The 17522-nt window shown below is 48.2% G+C and overlaps 5 protein-coding genes across 5 annotated transcripts; 1 reads left to right on the top strand and 4 right to left on the bottom strand.

Moving 5' to 3' along the window:
* Positions 1 to 197: 197 nt before the first annotated feature.
* On the bottom strand, positions 198 to 2432 carry UA08_01804 (Sorting nexin-41; the record flags this gene model as incomplete). The annotated part of the gene is made up of 6 exons (XM_020261508.1): positions 198 to 293; positions 359 to 472; positions 534 to 1604; positions 1668 to 1934; positions 2003 to 2268; positions 2339 to 2432. The coding sequence occupies 6 exons, from the start codon at positions 2430 to 2432 to the stop codon at positions 198 to 200; spliced, it is 1908 nt and encodes a 635-aa protein (XP_020123436.1).
* An 815-nt stretch (positions 2433 to 3247) lies between these two features.
* Positions 3248 to 4210, bottom strand: UA08_01803 (hypothetical protein; the record flags this gene model as incomplete). The annotated part of the gene is made up of 1 exon (XM_020261507.1): positions 3248 to 4210. The coding sequence occupies one exon, from the start codon at positions 4208 to 4210 to the stop codon at positions 3248 to 3250; it is 963 nt and encodes a 320-aa protein (XP_020123439.1).
* Positions 4211 to 5439: 1229 nt separating this feature from the next.
* On the bottom strand, positions 5440 to 6099 carry UA08_01802 (hypothetical protein; the record flags this gene model as incomplete). The annotated part of the gene is made up of 1 exon (XM_020261506.1): positions 5440 to 6099. One exon carries the CDS (start codon positions 6097 to 6099, stop codon positions 5440 to 5442), a length of 660 nt encoding a protein of 219 aa, XP_020123438.1.
* Positions 6100 to 6580: 481 nt separating this feature from the next.
* On the bottom strand, positions 6581 to 12141 carry UA08_01801 (hypothetical protein; the record flags this gene model as incomplete). Its single annotated transcript, XM_020261505.1, has 9 exons — positions 6581 to 7438; positions 7509 to 8179; positions 8436 to 8968; positions 9036 to 9346; positions 9405 to 9636; positions 9692 to 9931; positions 9985 to 10768; positions 10952 to 11856; positions 11972 to 12141. 9 exons carry the CDS (start codon positions 12139 to 12141, stop codon positions 6581 to 6583), a joined length of 4704 nt encoding a protein of 1567 aa, XP_020123441.1.
* A 407-nt stretch (positions 12142 to 12548) lies between these two features.
* Positions 12549 to 13246, top strand: UA08_01800 (Mitochondrial import inner membrane translocase subunit tim23; the record flags this gene model as incomplete). The annotated part of the gene is made up of 2 exons (XM_020261504.1): positions 12549 to 13142; positions 13220 to 13246. The coding sequence occupies 2 exons, from the start codon at positions 12549 to 12551 to the stop codon at positions 13244 to 13246; spliced, it is 621 nt and encodes a 206-aa protein (XP_020123440.1).
* Between the last annotated feature and the right edge of the window lie 4276 nt (positions 13247 to 17522).

Raw genomic sequence — 17522 nt, 5'->3', positions numbered from 1 at the left:
ACAGTCTACAGTCCTTGTGGCAGTTTCAATCGTGCCTTTCTTTTTGAGGCAGCACTCCATGGGAATGGGGACACGGATTATTGGCAAAAGGCGCCAGAGAAAAACAAATATATGAGTATGATAAGTGTGAATAATAAATTATAGGCATGGTCTCATTACATAGATACATACAGCAAGCCCCCATTCTGTACAGCAGCTCAACGCACAACGATCTTGTCAACCTCGTCTCTAGCCTCAGTCCATGTCTCGAGATTCTTCCGTGCCCAGTCCAAATGGCATCGAGCGTAGGCGACCTGTCGCATTGGAATCGAGAGTCAGTAAACGCTACTGCATCTGAACGTAGCCAGAAACCACATACCATGTAGCGGCGGAGGTCCTCCTCCTTATCCTTCTGGAATCTCTTGAGATCTTGCAGTACCCCGGCGCTGGCATCTCTGACGTCCTTCTCGGATACTTGAAGCGCCTGTTCCAGCTGAAGAGTGGACCGCGTTAGATCACTACCATGGAGGACGATTGGAATGAAGCGAACTTACCTGCACTAAGCTTTCTTTCGTCTTGCCCATCTGGTCCCTCCGAGTCCTCTCAGGATCAACATCAACAAATCCATGGACAGCATGGCTGATGCGGCCAAAGATCTTGTTCGTCACGAAATTGCCGCTGGGGCTTTTACGATGAACAGGGGGAACGTCCCGGTACGGGTTTCCTGCGCTGGGAGATGTATGCGGAGTGATCTCGCCATGTGTCGGTGGGAAATCAGAGTCAACCGAGGCAGCATCTTCCGAGCCGTGAGGTGTATCATGCTCACTTTGCCCACTGCTCGCCGCTGAAGAAGCGGAAGCCGATCTAGAAGACCTGGTCGCGGCCGCACCGGAGCCCGCTTGATTCAGATATTGATCAATACGCTTCGCTTCCTGCTCGCTCCGTTCCAGGGACTCTAGGAGGGTTTTCTTCTTTGCCAATTCATCCCGTGTCATCTCCTGCTGCACTCGCTTGAGCACGCGGTATCTTAACACGCTACGAACGACGCTGGCGAACTGCGCGCTTTCCCTCATGGGCTCGGCAAAATTCGCGCCTAGAGCCGCCGAGAGCTCTTCCGTCTCAATATACGATGTATCGGCAGCTTGGCCAATGCGCTCAATTGCCGCTGCCACAGTGGGAGACTGTTCTGATAGCGAGAACCCATTATAGCGAGCCCCAAGCTCCATGAGATCTGCGGAGAGCGATGACAAATGGGATAAAGTGCGACGATTGACCTTCTCGATGTTTCCTTGGAGCAGCAACTCAAGCTCCCGTGTTGACGCTTCGAAGTTGATGAAATAGGGGTCCAGTTCCTGCTCACTGAGTGTCCGAGATGTAGGAGGGAAACGTCCTAGGATTTGCAGTCCCGGCGTCGGTTGTGCGACAGAAGGGGGTGCTTTGGGGGGATCTGAGGGTGAAGTTGGTATGCCAGTGGCTGTTGTTCCCGTCGACGATCTCAACTTCGCTGATGTCGAAGGGACAGGGAGCCAGGCGTGGGCCGGCGTGGGATTCGCTGGATCAAGCGGAGGAGCCTTGAGGTTGTTCTTCGGGACCGAGGACGCTGGATGTGAATGCAAGACCTCGCTCTATAGCTATGTAAGTACACACCGTTTCGAACCTGGATTCGTCTTAAGACTAGAACTACTCACCCAGCTGACATTAGGATCCAGGAAACGCCACCAGACACCGTCTTCACGAACTTCCTTCATCCTTCGACAACGATTCAAGAACACACCGAGCATGCGTCTTCGGAGTTCGATAATCGCAGTATCTTCTTTGGCCTTGGTTGGTTTCGCCGCATAATCGGCCATTGTATGTTTCTCAGGTATCGGAGGGACCACAAGCGTTGGGTGAAGATTGACAAGCGTCTGTCGAAGAGAAGCGAACTCTGAGTAACGACGGCGTACCTCCAAGTCCTGTGGGAAAACAGATGAGCCAATGTATCGGCAATGGAAGCAATGAGTAAATTCTCAGGAGCTCTTACCCCGGTGCGGATGGTGTATACAATGTATCCGCCGCCCCCTTCATGATTCTTTCCAGCATCGGTAATTAATATGGGCATTTCAGGGTTTTCATAGAGAATCTGTTCAATACGACTGTCATAAACGCTCTTTCTGCGACCCGACGTCTTGGCTGGCTGAGCCCCGTAGTCATCATCGCCCTCATCGTCGGTGTCGGTTATGCGTGATACGTAGTCTGGTAGCGTAGAGACTGGCGATGAAGGCGACGAGATATCGCGGTCGTATGGAGCTTGACCTTTCGTTAGGCGCACGACGTCATTGGCCCGCCGGGGGGCAGGCAAGGACAGAGAGACACTTACGGGGTGATACAGCGCCGGAGTGCAAGGAATCAGAAAGGTGGCCATCAGGGCGGTCAAATGCGCCATACGGATTATTGTCTTCGTCGTTCCACATTGTTGTTCGGTAGTTGAGATTAGGGAAGCGCGGAAGTCTGGACGGAGGAGAGCTGCCTCCGGAGGTACAATCAACAATCGCCCAGCGGACGACAACGGCGAAGGCGGCGTTCAATCAGCAGCAGAGGAAAATTATAAGCGTTATCGTTGAAAAGCAACGAAAAGGCTAAAAAGGCGAAGATGGAGGTTCGACTCCAAAGCAACAAAGAGAACGGTCGTCGTCTTTGTAAAACAGAGAATAGCCGAGCAGCGCTAAGGAGGCTGGACCAAACTTGTGGGAACAAGGAGAGAGCAAGTATTTCCGGGCAGGCGTTAGTCTATTCTGCGTTGCGTAGGAAATCAAAAAGCGCAGGAAGAGCCGTGAATGTGCCAATTCATGATCTGAAAATCGAAGGTCTGCGGTTCAACCAAACATGCTCTGCGCGGGGATGGCTGCCTGCACGCTGCCTGAGGCACGGTCCGACTGGCAGGACTCCGGCGTGCTGCATATGCTGCCTGAGGCATCCACGCATAGGGCCCTATTTTAAGCCCGTCTGACATGCCCGTTTTAGGAAATTTTCTACTCGCAAAGGGAATTGTTTTGTTTCGAGAATATAGCACTCCAGTTTGATGGACCCCATATTAAAAAGTCATAGTCAAAGAGACACATGAAGGCAAATAGATATGTACATCAGGCGTCATACAAGCCCCTTTCCACCGTCTGCCGTGAAAGGAAATGGAGTGAAAGAAACGAACTCTTCGCTCATACCATCGTCCGATGCTAGGCTTGCTTGCACGAGACGCTGCAACAACAATACTAGCATAGTAAGGAAGGAGTTAAAGCTTGTTCGCTTGCATGGGCGAACCCCAGCCCCCCAGAACTTCCTCAAGATTTCCGCTGTAGCTCCGTTCACCCTTGATGTAATCTGAGACACCAGTCGATCCTCCCCCAAAACTCCAGGCAATGATGTTCAGGTCACGTTTGTCGTAGCTCTTTGCGTCTTGGAAGAAGGTGGCAAGACGATCTCCCACCCGAGGCAGCTTGTCATTGTCTAGCTGGAGAGCATAGATAGCAACGCGTTTAAAATCTCCGGTATGTGCGTCGATGGTGGTTGCAAAAGTAAAGCCTTCGCGCCGCAAAAACGGTTGGATCTCGGCCAGTTTTTGCTCATAAATGGGGCCTGCTCTCGACAAAGCGATCAGGCTATTGGCTCTTTCCACGTCCAGTGGTCCTCGGACCCAAAAATAAACGTTGACAGTTGACGAGCGCCAATCGACAGCCGCATGGCGTACCGTATCCAAGCCAATGGACTTGAACTTGTTCTCGAGGGCACAGAGTGCTTTAGGAACATGGGGTGCTTTGAGGAGTTCGCCAACAGGGTGGCGCCCAGCTAGCCAGACCCAGGTTTTGTTGAGCCCCTTGGACGGATCAAAGTCGCAGGAAGCAATTGCATTTGGGTAGAGGTTGGCCCAGGAAGATATGAGTGGAATCATCTCGTGATGGCCTTTCAGTAGACCGTGCTTGATGGCTGGCCCAATCACATCCACCTTCTGACGTTCATAGAAGCGAAAAGCGATGCCATCCTTGGGGCGATTGGTGGCTTTCCACAGCACGGCGCTGCGATGGAAGTTCTCATCGTAGGCTTCGAGGACCTTGTCCATGACGTGGTCGTTGTAGTCAGCCCTGAGAGCTGCGCAGAGACGGGAGACATCTTGTTTGAAGACTGTGCGAGAGAACGAGAGAGGCACAGAGGACAAGGAGTTGGCGACAGAGCGCACGGCGTCAATGGCTTTCACCATGATTGTCTGCGGAGCGACAGATGAGTGTGAATGTAGGAAGTGTATGAATACCTAGGTAGCAGAGAGCTGCATGCGATGCGGAGAGTGGAGAGTGTCGTAGGAAATGAAGAAGATGATACGAGGCGTTTGGTATTGAGGGGAAGTTGACGCTTGGAGAGAAAGCAGTCAGACAGGCAGCCAGTCGAGGAAAGAACCAAGGAAGGAAAGAAGGAGGGAGGGAGGAAGAAGGGAAGGCGCTGGGGGAAGGTGCTCTAGGAGGCACAACGACGCAGCATCTTTTTATAGTCATTCCGCAAATAGAGTCCTCAACCACAACTACACCACCACCACCATCACTACTACCAAAGAAACGCTAAACTTCCTACATGCTGCGAACCACGCTCTGGACTGCCTTCTGGGCGTACCAAAGACTCGAAACAAAGGACTCAGGGCACATAGACATTGGTGCCATGTGCTATTGAAATCCCTCATGTAACGGGAGGCTTCAGCTACATTCCAACGTTCATTTTTCCCTTGTCTTGCCTCGTGGAAAGGAATTCCAGTGCCCGGATGGGTCTCTTCATGGAAAGCACGTACATTGATTGGTATGTTACATCAGCGATGACTCAATTAGACCCGGAAAAAAGAGGTTTATTGTTGATGGTTTTCTTTGTACAGCAAGTACTCCCTCAGTCTATCAAGATAAAAATCCGGTCCGCATAAATCCACATTGCTTTTCCTACCTTCGCCCCAGCTAACTCACCGCTCTTACCGGGGAGTTCTTCCGAAAGTCTAAGAAATACAATTGCAGACCATCAAGCATCGATTCTGGCGAGCACTGTCTGTGGTTGATCTAGAGATATGCCGTGCTAACTGAGTGGATGGGATCACAAAGAATGTCCCATAAACTATTTAAGCCTCCAAAGTCTAAGCTTGAAATGAGTGGAGGTCCGCGCGAATGAAGTTACTACTGCATTGGATTAGAATCCATATTGTCTGGACACGACAAAGAAAAGAGAGGGTGGTGGCTTACCATAATGCGCATTTACGCTCGTCTAAGCATTTCTCTGCGTGTACAATCTATGACGCACATGACCCGAACGAAGCCTCATGGCCCCGAAAGCGAGTTTACGGAGGGGTTTCCCACACACTCTCCGGATGCCCTCCCATGCACATTTCTTTGAGGTGTTTTCTAGTTGATCCTGACCGCGGCTTCTGGCTGTTCTCGCGCTCTGGATTCGGCGGGTCCTTTAATTGCGCCACCAGACCATGCCAGCCCTTTCATATGGCGTGAGCGTTTTCCATATGAGCTTTGGGGGCAGTGGGAAGGTAGGCCGCTCTGTCTTTTTCTTCGGAATATCTATAGGCATGGAGCCGCCGCGACCAGGAGGAAATGTAGGCTTATATGGGCTCACGCTGCGCGAACGTGATAGGAGGGGTGTGCGCTCGTTTTTGCCGTTCTCACGATTGATGAATCGAGCCTTGCCTCTGGATCGTCTTTTATCTGTTGTCCTGTCAAATTCTGGATGAAGAGCCTTGGGGACACCACGCTCTAAATCCACATTCAAAATATTGTATTCAAGACGTGCAATTGGGGGGTCTTTTGCCGGCGGTTCGTGAATATCTGTTGGAGGAATGGGACTGACAGGATTTGCATCTGATTCTGATACAGGGACAGGCTCGTATCCCTTGGTGTTGTAGCGGCGCAGCCAACTCCAGGAGTTGACCCAGGAATTGAACGGAGGGCTGTCTGGAAGATTATTGCTGACTATGTTGTTCTCTTCGATATTGACATGACGTGGACGAAGGCTCTTAGGGCGAGAAGACTTATACAGCACCACAGTGCTCAGTATAATGAGAGTAGCGGCAATTGACGCCAATAAAAGCGACAACTTGAACCAAGGCTCCATTCTGGAAGGGTCCCAGAGCTGCTTGTCACTATCACTTCTCTGACTGGTCGTCGCTGAGGCTTGAGGGCTCTTTGACTGTGATGGAGGTTGAAGAATTCAGAAAGTCGTGCACAGGTAAGGGATATTCTAAGGTGTCAGGGAACAGAAGAAGACTGAGCAGAGAAGGCACTTGGGTGAGAAAGAAAAGACGCCATTTAGAAGGTATTACAAGAGGACTCTTGATTCTCCAACAGTGAGGTAAAGCGCAGAAAAGCAATTAAAAGCTGTCAGGAAACCGAAGGAAGTTACCGTGACTGAATCAACTGATTTCAACTTGGGTGGTCTGGTCCGTGAAATCCATTCAGACCCTCATATTGGAGACTGGACAGCTAGGATTGTGACCGCCTTGCCTTTATGTTCCCCTCTTTTTAGAAAAAGCATTGTTCAACACAAAGCAGCTAAATAGAAAAATCTTTGTATACATTTTCTTCTTTTTCCTATCCTAGCTATCTTTCTCTCTAACAGAAATTGCAGCTTGGACCCTATTCAACCAGTGAGGATGCAGGAAGATTGATCGCCCTCTTTCATGGAGAGTGTTCAATGCCTCTTTAAGGGCTGCTGTTGGTATGATATTATCAGCTGTCCTGGCAATCTTCATATCTGATTCTGCAGAGATGAAGATGAGCAGCGATGCAACATTGAACAACAAAGCTCCCAGGGCATACACCTCAGGCTTCGATGTCCAGCCCATAATATTGTCTTCCTGTCTGTCAGGGGATGGCGCCATCCTATCATTGAGATACCCCAATCCCTCCGACGCCCATTTTGCAAGCTTGCTGATCATGTCTTTATCATGAATAGATCTGTCTAACTGTTTGAAAACCTTCGTCCAATTATCGCACTCTCGAACGTCGTCAATGAACAAGTTTTGTTTCTCTACTTCGAAAAGCACAGCGCTCTCTGTGCAATATCCTTCAAAAAGTGTCTTGAAAGGAATAAAATCTGGCCTGGACCGGTCCTTCTGGCGAATGGATGGCCCCATCAATCGCGCAATGCTGTGATGAAACAAGGATGATTGAGATGAGTAAGTAACAGCCATAAATTCTGTCAGGCTTTCACTTGCAGGCACCGAACTCAGGGCAACTGTTCGGTTGGGAAACAGTGCTGAATACGAGAGAATTCGCGAAGCAATAAGCGCTGAAAGCGAGCGGAGCTCGTCATCGTCGTCATTTAGCATGTCGTGAAGTAGCATGTAAAGCTCGAGTGATACAAGAGACGTATCGGCGGATTGATCAGGCTTGCGAAGTACCCGACTGAAGGTCTTCAGGGACATGATGGCAGAAAACCGGGCGGAATAAACCTATCATAAAACTAGTATTAGCCAACAAGCAATTATAAATGAAGGATATAGAATCAAACCAAATGCATACCGTGTCCTCATTCAAGGCAGACCGAAGAGTAACAGCCCAACGTCGCAGATCAATCGACTCGAGTTCTCCGGCTGATTTTGCCAGATCTGTGCTCTCTGCATACATGTATTTCAAAGCCAGCAGAGAGCCTTGCAGACGAAGCACGTTTTCGGCTAATTCTCGACCCCAAATACTTTCCTGAGATTGAATGGCGAGATGATCTGACACGCGTGCCCATTTACTCAAAAAGTCCACCTGCACATCCTTTTCTAAGGCATCCTCTAAGATTTCTGCCAGATTCAGGGCTGTATTCGCTTTGATATTCTCCTCGTGAAAGCCCTGAAGCAAGATAAGAAGATAAAGACTGAGGAAATTTTTCTGCTTCTCGTAGCCACAACACAAGACGCGGACGCGCTCCAAGATCCAGCAGGCAGCATCACTGTCACTCGTGGAAAGGTCGAAGAACGGCCCGATGAGCTTGGCTGGCGACGATTCGGGTTCGGAGACGATGAGTGACAGGGAATTTGTCAGTATGATACACCAAGTAAGCGAGCGACGGAGCAGAGATTCGGCGCGCATTGAATTGAATCGGTCTAGACTCTCTGGTACAGTACTGACTAGTTCTGCCAGGCTGTGCTCTATTCCATAGGTATCGAGAACCTCGTTCGCGAAACTTATTGTCTGGGTGATAACTGGAATTTAAGGATTGCCTGTTAGTTCAGTATCTAGAATGAGAGGAGCTTGAAAGTTCTTGCCTTCGTTGCCAGAGTTAACGATGCTTTCGAGTGCATCTGATAGAATATCGAACAATGCAGCCTGACCGAAAGGGGACCGTATATGAGGGAAAAAGACAACAAATGCTTTTCGTACAGTCGCAAGGATGCCATCATAATTATCTACTCCGAGTTAGAAAAATAGCTCCTCGATGTCTCCGATGCAGCCGCTTACCTCGCCAATAATCAGAGTGCCAGATTCTCAACAAGGCATATCTTATACACAGCAATTTTCCATGTATATGTATCTGAGACAGCCTCGTAACATTACCATCAAGCAATGCATTCGTCGAGGACAGTATCTCATCAGAGCGCAGTAGGGACGCATATACTCTGGCTGAATGGTCACGGACAGCCCAGATAGTACTCTTGACATGAACCAAGACCAAATCGCGAAGCAAAGCATCGTCATCATCAACAGTAGATGGGATTTTCTCGGCAAGAATTTCCAGGGCTGGGAACACTTTCTCTGTTTCAGCAGAAGTCAACGTCCCCTTTTCATCATTAGAGGAATACCGTGCTTCATCTGCAGATGCCAGTAATTCAGCCATAAGCTGAGTTAACCCGGTATACTTCTGGAAAGGAATAGTCATGTTAGACTCAGTGCCCGAAGCGCCGCTGAATCCAAATCGTGTTCCGGGCGTCCGTTTACACATCCTATTCATCAGGGCATGGAAAAGCATTAGACCACAGTTCCGGATAGCCCAGCTAGAAAAGCAGTCAGTTCGTAATTCCAGATCTGTGTAGTCCTGTTTTATCTGTTTTCATGACTTACATTGGGGAGCTTAGGCAATCCGCAGCAAGTCTGAGAATCGGCATGACACGAGGCTCAGTGCGTGATGCTAATTTCGTGTTGGTGAGAATACTCCTCAAGCAGTTCATAGCGTGAACTTGGGGAAGAGAAAGCTCATGGTAGCTAGCGGCTTGCGCCGCCGGGGAATTTGATGTTTCTAAGAGTTCGTTCATGATCTTGTCAAACAGGGGTTTGCCAGACTTGGCAATGGATATCCCATTGACTAAAGCTGGCAAGCCAGCCGATCTTCTTGTCAATTTAGAAGCTTGGTCCTGGATTAATTTCAAAGACTCCTACTCGGTGTCAGTCATTGTATACTTTCAAAGTCGACAAGGGTCCCATCTGGCTAACCTGGTACCACATATCTGGAAGACTGGAAATTTCAAGGTCTCGGCTCTCAGCGCACCGCACGCAGCATGTTTCAAAAGTTTGTGAAACCGCACTAAATGCCCCTCGGTGTCGAAGCTGTGATAGCTGGACGAAGCTAAGCGTACCAATGGCCTCGTAATCGGCGCGCAGCATGCCATTTCCGCCGTCTCGTGGTGCGTATGTTGTGTTTGAAACGATCGCATGGAGTAAAAGACTGCTTTTGTATAAGCATAGCATAAAAAATCCATGTTGGCAAATAGTATTCTTACCTAGAATCTTTCAAGGCGCGCCACGAATATGAGAGCAGGTCCTTCGGGCCTACCATAAAGTCATCTAGAAGCTCGTCGGTGTGTCCCTCAGGCGAGTCGACGCACAGTACGGGCTTGACGCTTGTCCAGGTACGTTCGCAAACTGCTATTATTCGATCATGAACTCTTCGCCACGTTGGATCATTTGGGTCTGAAGCGTTTGAAATAGTACAATGAAATGCTGGAGTTGCAACAATATATCTACGCAAAGTGAATTAGCTTCCTTTCACCCAAACTAGAAATAACCAACTCACCTCAGAGCGGACGTATGTCCGTGGAGTGGCGCATCTTGAGGGGACGTGTAGAAAAGTCCCGCGTCATGGAAAAGTTTCCCCTCCAGTCTCTTTAAAATTTCATCGACGACTCCAATCTTGGTGTCAAACCATGAATTGCCAGTAACAGCGCCATTCACCTTGTCAGCCATAGAGAAAAGACCATGGTACAGTCTAGCAACAGTGTCTGCATGATCCGCACGACTTGTCCTGCTAGCTAGTGCCTCGGCCCTTGACAGGGCAGTGATAAGCCGTTCCCTAATATCAGATCCTTTAACTTCCGGAAGATCAGGGACTTGACTTGGGAAAAGACTGATTATTTCCAGAGCAAGTCCTCTGATGTCGTCGAATGAAGATAGAAGAAGGTCCACCAGTAGTCGAAAAAGGCTTGGTCGTAGAACATGTATCTTATACCGCCACAGGACCTGTTCGTTCTGTGGGACATGTGTAGCGTTCGGATCAACGCCACTGTTTACCACAACAGAAATCGACTTCAACGCGGATATGTGGCGTTGATAAGAAGCGGTAGGTATCAGTTCCTCCTCCAGAAAATTGATATAGTTCTCCATGAATATTTTGGCGTCCTTTCCCTCCTTTTCCAGGAAATCTTTCTGTGTCATTGCACCTCGCAAACGCGGCATGAGCTGTTTTATGAGACTCAGCACTTCTTGGCGGAACTGAGAGTCGGATTCCGCATATACAGAAGGCAGGCCTGCTAAGATTGACCTCAATGCAGCTGCAGAGATAGGCATGCTCGGGGGGCTTGCTGTTATCAGTAGTGACAGAGTCGATAGCCTGATTGTCGCTTCGTTATGCAGCAAAAAGCGTCCAAAAAGTTCGCTATTTAAGACTAGTATATTTGCACTCTGCTTCGATGCAGCTTTAGTTTCCTTGATGCCTTTTAACAGGTTAGTTGGAGAGATGGAACTGCGGATTGTTTGAGACTTACTGTCTTCATGTACAAAGCCAACTTCCTTGCCTATTCTCAAAGCAGAAAACAGCAAAAGAAACTCATCAATAGTTCTCTCGCTTTTCATATCCCCAGAGAGTACTGTCTCCAAGGGTAGTTCCGCAATGAAAGCTCGAAATCCTCTTATGTCAGATCCTAAAAGTGACGAGAGTAGTGTTTTGGACTTCCCATCTAACGTATCCATCATTTGTAGCATGGCATACTTTGTTGGCAAAGTCCAGCTTGCAAGAGGATAGCAGCTCTGTAAGAGTTTGTCTTCAGTGTTGTCTGATTTGGTGTACAATAAAGCCATCAAAGTTCCAACGGCTTGGCTATGGCCTTGATTTTCGGCATGCATCAGTAAAGCCAAATTGAATATTATAGCGACGCTGCGCTTTACGTCGATGCCAGCATCAATGTAGCTGGCATTGGTGCTAGAGAAGTGCGATATATCTGTCGATACAATTTGAAATTGCTCCGCAAACAGAGGTCGCCATTTGCCATAGTGCGCAGCCAACCAGTCGTAGACCAGTGACATTAACGTCAATGGAGATATTCCATCACGTACAAACCTCTCCAAACAGGCGAGGGACGATTTCACGCGTGACTTCGGATCTCCCAGGATTATACTGGGCATAATTGCATCCTTAATTCCCGCAAATATCAAGCGAGCTTCATCAATATCTGGATGGTTTACAAGAATCTTGGTCAAAGTAGCGAGAACCTGTTTCATTGGTCTTAAGGCGGCCTCCTCGAGCCTGGTCAAAACCACTTCGAAGACAGAGAGCCATGTCTTATGTGAATACCCCAGACGCTGCGTGGTTTGTATTCTTGAAGACAATGCATTCTGCATAAACTGCACGAATGCATTGCAGGCAAGGTGTGTATGACCTTGCGGTATAGTTCTAGTCGAGACTGTAAGGAACAGTGATTCCCATACACATTTCACCTGACTTTTGAGGAAACATTAGATCGAGCCATCTCCTACATAATTTTCATAATCCAGCATTCGAGACTCACTGTTCATCTTCGCAGTTCTGGACAAAATCCCTGAGGCTCCCCATCTTGCAAATATCGAATAAGACATTTGCGGGAAGCAGTTGTATATTGTTGGCGAGAGAATTTATGTGTGTGGCAGCATGTTGAATGCTACTGCCACCGTTAACAGGGTCAGCATCAGCGGCTGCCATTATTTCCGCTTCCCGTGACAATAATGCAAGACACTGTCTGTTCAGTTGTTCATATCGTTGTCTTCTCGAATCCAACATCCCACTCTGTGGAAATTTAAGGCCTGTTTCCCCATTGGAACTAGCGCGGTTTATTCTTCGAGCGTCGGACGTGAGTTTTTCCGCCGCTCCGGAGCCCCTAACCGCTTTGGGCCGTGACTCTTTCTGCCAGAGAAAAAGAAGTTTTTCGGAGCTTCTTCGATATCAGCCGGTCTATGCAAACCCAACCTCCGCTTCGACATCCAGCATCATCATCCAGTTCGCATATCCGCCGCTTAACAATTCGCTTGTATTCCTGCCTCGACCGGCAGGTTTTCTCTTCAAACTTCGATTCTATTCCGTGTTCTTAATACCCGTTTATTTTGCCTACAATGGCGATCTGGGACTCTTTCAGTGGCCGCAAGTCGACAACGACTCAAGATACATTCGATCCCAACTCGGCACCAGATGTTTCATCTATTATCGGCCACGGATCTTTTCCCGATCCTTCCCAGCTCCACCCACTTGCTGGTCTCAACCAAGACACCCTAGATTACCTCACCCTGGAGGACTCTGTCCTTGACGAACTTCCCGGATCACGATCGGCTCTGCCTTCGAGGGGTTGGTCAGACGATCTCTGCTATGGCGCCGGTACGACATATTTGGCTGGTCTGACAATAGGAGGCGCCTGGGGACTCGCAGAGGGTCTCCAACGAACACCAGTCACCGCACCACCCAAACTGCGTCTCAATGGCGTTCTCAACTCCATCACGCGACGGGGACCTTTCTTGGGAAATAGTGCAGGTGTCGTGGCTATGGTTTACAATGGAATCAACTCGATGATAGGATATACACGCGGAAAGCACGATGCGGCCAACAGCATTGCTGCCGGTGCTTTGAGTGGAATGATCTTTAAGAGCACTCGGGGCACAAAACCGATGCTCATCTCCGGCGGTATTGTGGCTAGCATTGCAGGTGCCTGGAGTGTATGTTCTGGGAAATCTTTTCTTTGGTTTCAATTTCGAAATATTGTCAAACTCACTTGCTGACGAAACGTATACAGGTTGCCCGCAAGGTCGTCTTTGAATAAACAAAACAGGAAGCGGCCCGTTTAGTTTCGCTGCCTACCAAAAAAAAAAAACCCCCCCCATATCTACTCGCCAGCCGAGAATTCGAATATAATCCAAGCTCTATTTCCAAGGAGCTATACGGCAGTTGTCGAGCACTTCGATTTTGCCCAGTGTATTAACAAGTTTCTTTTTCTTTTTTTTTTTTTTTCCCCTCCTTTCCCCCCTTTTTTGGACCCTGATAATTTTCGATCTATCTCTTCACTCCGGCGCCAAGGCATAAATTTTTCTGCATTGCTTGATGGGTGGAGACCGGGCTTGATCATGGAACTCATTTTCGATCTTGTATTGTACATATAGAGGTTTCTTTTTTTTCTTCGTCTTCATCTTTCTCAAGCGGCTATTTGTGTTAGCATTGGCGATGACCATGGTTATATTGGATAATACATGTTGCAATGAGCACATATTCAAAGATCTTATCCTTTTTGTATGCATTCGGAGAAGACAGGACCAGGCTGCATGAACATTTTGCACTGACAACGAAGACAAGCCTGAGCCTTGACTCACAGAGAAGAACAGAGACATGAGCATACATTTAAAGATAAAACAAAAAAGAAAAAAAATTAACGCATAAAGTGTAACCAATCACACGCAACTGTTAAGTTCTCTGACTATCGGCACTTCCCCCGCCTTGTGCGTCTTGTATTTACCTTGATGAGTTCCTCCTGGCCCTTTTTCTTCAACAGCCACACTTGAACCCTTGCCTTCAACTCCCATCTTCAGCTCTTTGGGTACATTAGATCCTCAGTCGAACTCTTCACTCATTCAACTATGAACCCATATTTCATTCATTCATATCAAGACAACTGACAAGCATCTCCGGGGGGTTGAAGGTCCCTCCTTTCACACCATAATGGCTACAAGCCCATATTTACCCCTCGAAATTGTCGAGATGGTCCTCGACAACGTGGAAACTGTAAAATGTCTGATAAATTGTGCCTGTGTGAACAGTGTTTGGAATATGCTAGCTTTGAAGAGGCTCTATAGAGGCTCAATAGTCGACATGAAATTCCGCACACCAGATATCAAGTCGCTCAATTCCCTCTTTACAATATCAAGAGAACACTTTGCACGAAATATGAGCTTTGTGGAGCATCTACTACTTTCTCCAAACCAATTTGGTAGAATAGGAGAGGAGCAAAGGCGAGTATGCCTCGAAAATTGTCTTGCAATGAGCCATGGGCAGTCTCTGGGGCAAGGAAACGGACTTACGAGTCTGATCATTCCTTGCGAGGTTATAGGACAAGACTTATCGATTACTTCCGATCTCCTGTGTAGCCCAACGATTCAATTTTTGGCTATCGATAGCAGCTATTGTAAAATTCTAATGAGTAACCTGGGAGTTCCACCTATTGTAAGTTCTACTTGTGCCTTCATCTTGACTGAAAGCCTGCTCCCTCCGGATATGTTTATGATTTCTAATTCCCACAGGGTCGTCAATTTTCAAACATCAGAGCTCTCGCGATTTATCGATCATCACGCCACCACCCAATCAAAGATTTTTGGGAACTAATCAGGTGTTGTAATCTGCAGCTTTTTCGTTTACAGGACGTGAATACAAACGGTTGGTCCAATAGCTCTGCTGATATCGCGAAGCTTTTGCGCTGTCTTGAACAACAGCAAAACCTGCAGGCTTTAGCGCTAGATTTACATATGGTGCAACGTGTGGAACTGCCCAGGAAGGAATGTGAATTGCTTTGGGCAAGGCTGAAAGCTTTACAGCTTTCCCTTGGATTCCTACACTGGCGGCCGCAATTCCCAGCATTCGAGAATCTTCAGATCCTCATATTGTTCAACTATGAACTACCGTCTTACGAGATCAGCGATGATGAAATCCGACAGCTTTCCAGATATCGACGCCTTCGATGCTTTATTTTGCGGTGTGGGCTTCATGACCCGGCTGTGCTCCTAGATATAGCACACGGGTGCCCGCTGCTACAACGCCTTGAGGTTTCGGGCGCGCCGGACTTGGAACTAAAAGAAGGCGTGTTCACTGGCATATTAAGTGTCTTACCTTATCTCGAAATTCTCTGCCTCCATTTTCACTTTCATATGAATGGTGCATTGCTTAAAGACATCGCACAGCAATGCCCACAGCTGATAGTGCTTGACATGGCTGCCACTCTCTTATACCTCTCTTTGCCGCTATTGCAAAAATTCAGTCCACTCACACAGCTGAAAGTAATGCGTTTCTCTAATATCTTCTTCAAGAATCCACAACGCTTATGGTATCAGAACAAAGTTCCTAGCATTGTCGCGGAGTGGCGTAGGAAGTTTCCGAATCTCCGACAGAGGCCAATACGACGTCAACTGGACTACCCATCAGAAGGAAGTTGCACGGTTATATCAAGTCAAAATTGTTCGAGTGAGGAATTGGCAAGAATGGACAATGAGAGCGATGATGAAGAGATGCTTTGTGGGCCTAGATTTGACCGTAAGAACTTCTTCGAGTATGACCCGCTTGAGGATAAGTTATTGTGGACAGTATGGAATCTGCTTGAATATAAAGAGTATGCTATGGTCACGCGCTTGGAAAGCTTGTGGCAGGCAAATTTGGAAACGGAGATACTTGGCTGGCCTATGGTGCCCTTGGAGGCAATTCTATTCCCAGAGGATGGTTAGTGCTGGCTCTCCTCGACTAAGTCCTCGATAAATATCAGGCCGAGTGTTTCGACGTGTATTATGAGAGTCCAACTGCAAGTATCACTTAGTTGAATAAGTCAAAGTAAAGGGAAGAGGTTCTCCTCAAATATTAGAGACACTGGATTTAAATGACTTTCCTGCATAAGAAAGGGTATTGGTAGGCCCTTCCCAGTGTTTCTAGCTTCTAGGGCTATCAGATGTGTATGGAGCTCTATCTTCATACCATAGAACTTAGTCCACGACGCCGGTAAGACGCCATAGCTCCTTTTGATAATCAAGGGCGCTTCGGCTGTAAAGTTATAAGTACTGACGGGACTGCGCGAAGTTGGAAAATGCAATCTGGTGTCGGGCTACTGATGCAAACATGCCAAACAAACAGCATCTACTGGTTGTGCTGTGGCCTGTAGCCTTCGCAGCGTGCAGTGGCAACAAACCAATACTCGATATTCTCCTAGACAATGGCGGCGGATATACGAGCGCGGCCATACCCCTCAAATGCGCGCGACATATTCCGGGCGATTTGACATGGTCAAGCTCCTTATAGAGAAAGGAGCCGATGCACAATTTGGAATTTGATGCCCAGATTACTGCGTTGTCATTGGCGAGTGAAGTAACCTACATATAAAAGGCCGTCAGTGGCGCCAACAATCCACCCAGGCACGAAAATGTTGGTGATGTGATAGCTTAGCAGGTAACTAGCCCTCCGAACCAAGGACAAAGGGACGCGGCTTCTTGACCTTGGAAATGATGCATGATGATATGCATCGTCAAGCAGGTTAGTTACGCCTAGTAAGCGTGATCGACAAGCGACATATCACACACCTTGACCTGACATTTTGTGCAAGTAAAATCGGACTCTGCCCGGCCCTCGTCAAGTCGTATTTTTGTATACTTTCGATCGCGGGCGCCACTGTTTACTGGTTGATGTGGTGTGATAATATAGCGTAGCTCGATTCGAGAGGAGGAAGAACGTAAATTACCGCGTTGTTGCCCTTCTTACCGTACGGCTAATAATAGCAGCGTGGGCGGCTTGGCGGTGCGTCTGATTGGCCCGTGGGACGGCATCGGACCGCCAGTGTGGTACACTATGGGGGGGACACGTGATCCAAGGTTCTTTGCGCTGCGGAACTGCCAGTTTGGGAAAGATTCTGTGCCTGCCATTGATTTCTCGGCCTGCAGCACACGTACGCAGTGCTCAAGGATGTTGTCAGAGGCCTATAAATTCGGGCGTCAACTGCGTGTAGGTCGGAAAACGCCTGTGTCATTCTTGGCCTTTGAGAAAGTTGGGGTTGCGGCGGGTACAGTGCAGTGGAGGAATCCAACGCGGCGTCAGATTCCAGACCACGAGCATCTTTTTTCTGGGTACTACCTAGGCATCACACAGTGTCAATCGCTCGTTATGATGCCCTGATTGCATTTACAGTAACCATAACCATAACCATAACCTTACATTGCTTCGCATGACCACTACCAAATATTTCGGCCGCGATTATGTACTATCATTCCGTATAGCTCGGGGCACGCAAGCAAGGCCTCTCTCGCTGCACTGCAGAAACGTCGAATAGCAACGATTTTCATTTCCCCCCCCCCCCCCCC

The sequence above is a fragment of the Talaromyces atroroseus genome (assembly GCF_001907595.1).
Source record: "Talaromyces atroroseus strain IBT 11181 chromosome Unknown scaffold_1, whole genome shotgun sequence".
In the NCBI taxonomy this organism is placed as follows: Eukaryota; Fungi; Ascomycota; class Eurotiomycetes; order Eurotiales; family Trichocomaceae; genus Talaromyces; species Talaromyces atroroseus.
This window is presented reverse-complemented; position numbering and strand designations above follow the sequence as displayed.